This window comes from Dipodomys ordii, unplaced genomic scaffold (genome assembly GCF_000151885.1).
Source record: "Dipodomys ordii isolate 6190 unplaced genomic scaffold, Dord_2.0 Scaffold12364, whole genome shotgun sequence".
In the NCBI taxonomy this organism is placed as follows: Eukaryota; Metazoa; Chordata; class Mammalia; order Rodentia; family Heteromyidae; genus Dipodomys; species Dipodomys ordii.
The window spans coordinates 1-2,402 of record NW_012279576.1 but is presented as its reverse complement, the minus strand read 5'-3'; the positions used below and the strand labels follow the sequence as shown (position 1 = coordinate 2,402).

Sequence of the window (2,402 nt, the reverse complement as noted above, 5' to 3'; positions counted from 1 at the left end):
AAAAAAAAAAAAGGTTTCCAGGTGGAACTTGGGAGTGGGGTGTTGGGTTTGGGGCTCAATGGGAGGATGTACCTGGGGGGACCCGAGATGCAGCAGATACTCCAGAGTTTCTCTCAGGGTCCCTAGTTCCTGCTCCAAGCCGCTGTAAGTATCCCAAACCCGCTCTCGCTCCTCAGGTCACCCAAAGCGAGAAGGAGACATGAGGTTAGATATGAGGTGCTGGGACTACAGGCGTCCACCACCATACCCAGTGACTAGATATTACTTTTAGTATGTAGAGTTTACATTAGGAGAGCAGACAAGGCCCAGAGGGATTGTATAATTTTTCTAAGGTCATACAAACATTTTGAATTGGAGAGTATAGAAAGCCAGGAGCTAAAATCAAAACCACTATGTCAGCCAGATGCTGGTGGCTCACGCCTATAATCCTAGCCACACAGGAGGCTGAGATCTGAGGACTGCCGTTCAAAGCCAGCCTGGGCAGGAAAGTCTATGAGACTCATCTCCAGTTGAACACCAAAAAGCCAGAAGTAGAGCTGTGGTTCAAGTGGTAGAGCATTAGCCTTGAGCACAAGAGCTCAGGGACAATGCCTGGGCACTGAGTTCAAGCAAGCCCCAGAAATGGCGCACGCACACACGCGCACACACACACACACACACACAAAATCACCATGTTGTGAATGAATCTCTACAATCCATCACTAGTATTCAAAGGAAGAAAAGAAAAAAAATAGAGAAAAGAGATAAAAGGAAAAAAAATGGGGGAAAAAACTTAACCCTTCTTTATTTCATGCTAGGACTAGGGCTTGAACTCAGGGCCTGAGCACTGTCCCTTAGCTTTTCCCACCCAACTAGTGGTCTACTACTTGAGCCATATCTCTACTTTCAGCTTTTCGGTGGTTAGAGACAAATATCTTGTAGGCTTACCTGCCTGGGCTGGTTTCAAACCACAATCTTCAGATTTCAGCCTCCTGAGTAGCTAGGATGACAGGGGTGAGCCACCAGTGCTTAGCTTAACGAGCCCTTCTTAAACTACTAAACCATGTTGTGTTGCTTGTCAGTTTCCCCTTCATGATACTCAAGATTATTGGGCCAGGTATTGGTGGCTCATGCCTGTCACCTTAGCTACTCAGGAGGCTGAGATCTGAGGATCACAGTTGAAAGCCAGCCCAGGCAGGAAAGACCATGAGACTCTTATCTCCAATAAACCACCAGAAAACCGGAAGTGGTGCTGTGGCTCAAGAGGTAGAACCTTGAGCTGAAGAGCTGAGGGACAGCGTCCAGGCCCAGAGTTCAAGACCCATGACTGACAACAACAAAAAAAGTTTATTGGGTAAAAACTTCCCTAGATCATATTCTCCAGAACTTCCTCAAAGCCCTCAGCTTCTGCTTCATTTCTACCTGTCCAAGACCTACTGCCCCTTCCCAGATAACTTACCTGGGCCAGGTGACAGAGGGCGGCCCTCACACTGACCAGCCGGTCCTGCAGGAGGCGCTGGCGGCCCCAGGCCCTACCCGGTGCTGCTGCGTCCCTGGTTGCCTGGCTTAGCTGCTGCCTGGTCAGCTCCAACGCGGCCTCCAGCTGCTCCTGCATTCCAGAGCACAGTGGTTAGAATTCTGCCCCCACACCCAAACCCAAGGACTCCCCTCCCACCCCCATCACCCTTCCCCTTCCAGAACCTTCTCCTCCTGCCGCTGGTCGATGTCCTCCTGGAGGCTTCTCAGGAGTCGATCCTGCCCGCACAACTTAGTCAGCAGAGTCTGGGGAAATGAAGCAAGAAGCTGATCATGGACTTCATCGAGGCTTTCTGTCTCCTTCACCATCTAGAATATTCTCTCCCCAACTTTGGGAACTCAGCAGAAGTTGGATCTGGGAGAACTTACATCTGTCTCCAACTTTTGATGGAAGGCCGAGTCCAGGGGTGGACCTGGCTGTGGAGGAGAAAGGCCCAGGTCAAGAAGACAGTCCCCACACACACGCAAACACCCTTCTTGCTAGCTTCCCTCCAGCTTCAGGAAACCTCAGCAGAGCAAACCTCACATCCTTACCCTCAGGAGCAGCCCTTGAGCTTTGTCATCAAACAGCCATGACAAATATTAAAATTCACAAGGAGAACGGGGTACCAGGGGTACCTAGCCTGTCATCCTAGCTACTCAGGAGGCTGAGATCTGAGGATTTGGGTTCAAATCCATGAGACTTTTTTTTCTGGTCCTGAGGCTTGACTCTGGGCCTGGGCACAGATAGTGTTCCACCACTTGAGCCACAGAGCCACTCTGGCTTTTTCTGTGATTTCTTTTTTTTTTTTTTTGGTGGGGGGGTCCAGTTGTGGGGCCTGTACTCTGGGCCTGGGAGCTGTCCCTCAGCTCTTCAGCTCAAGGCTAGTGCTCTACCACTTGAGCCA

General features: G+C 50.4%; 1 protein-coding gene across 1 annotated transcript; it reads right to left on the bottom strand.

The window, feature by feature from the left end:
- Positions 1-72: 72 nt before the first annotated feature.
- On the bottom strand, positions 73-1,932 carry LOC106002510 (pleckstrin homology domain-containing family A member 4-like; the record flags this gene model as incomplete). Its single annotated transcript, XM_013037377.1, has 4 exons — positions 73-171; positions 1,439-1,588; positions 1,681-1,761; positions 1,885-1,932. Coding segments are annotated over 4 exons (378 nt in total), but the record flags the coding sequence as incomplete, so codon positions are not given.
- Positions 1,933-2,402: the final 470 nt, after the last annotated feature.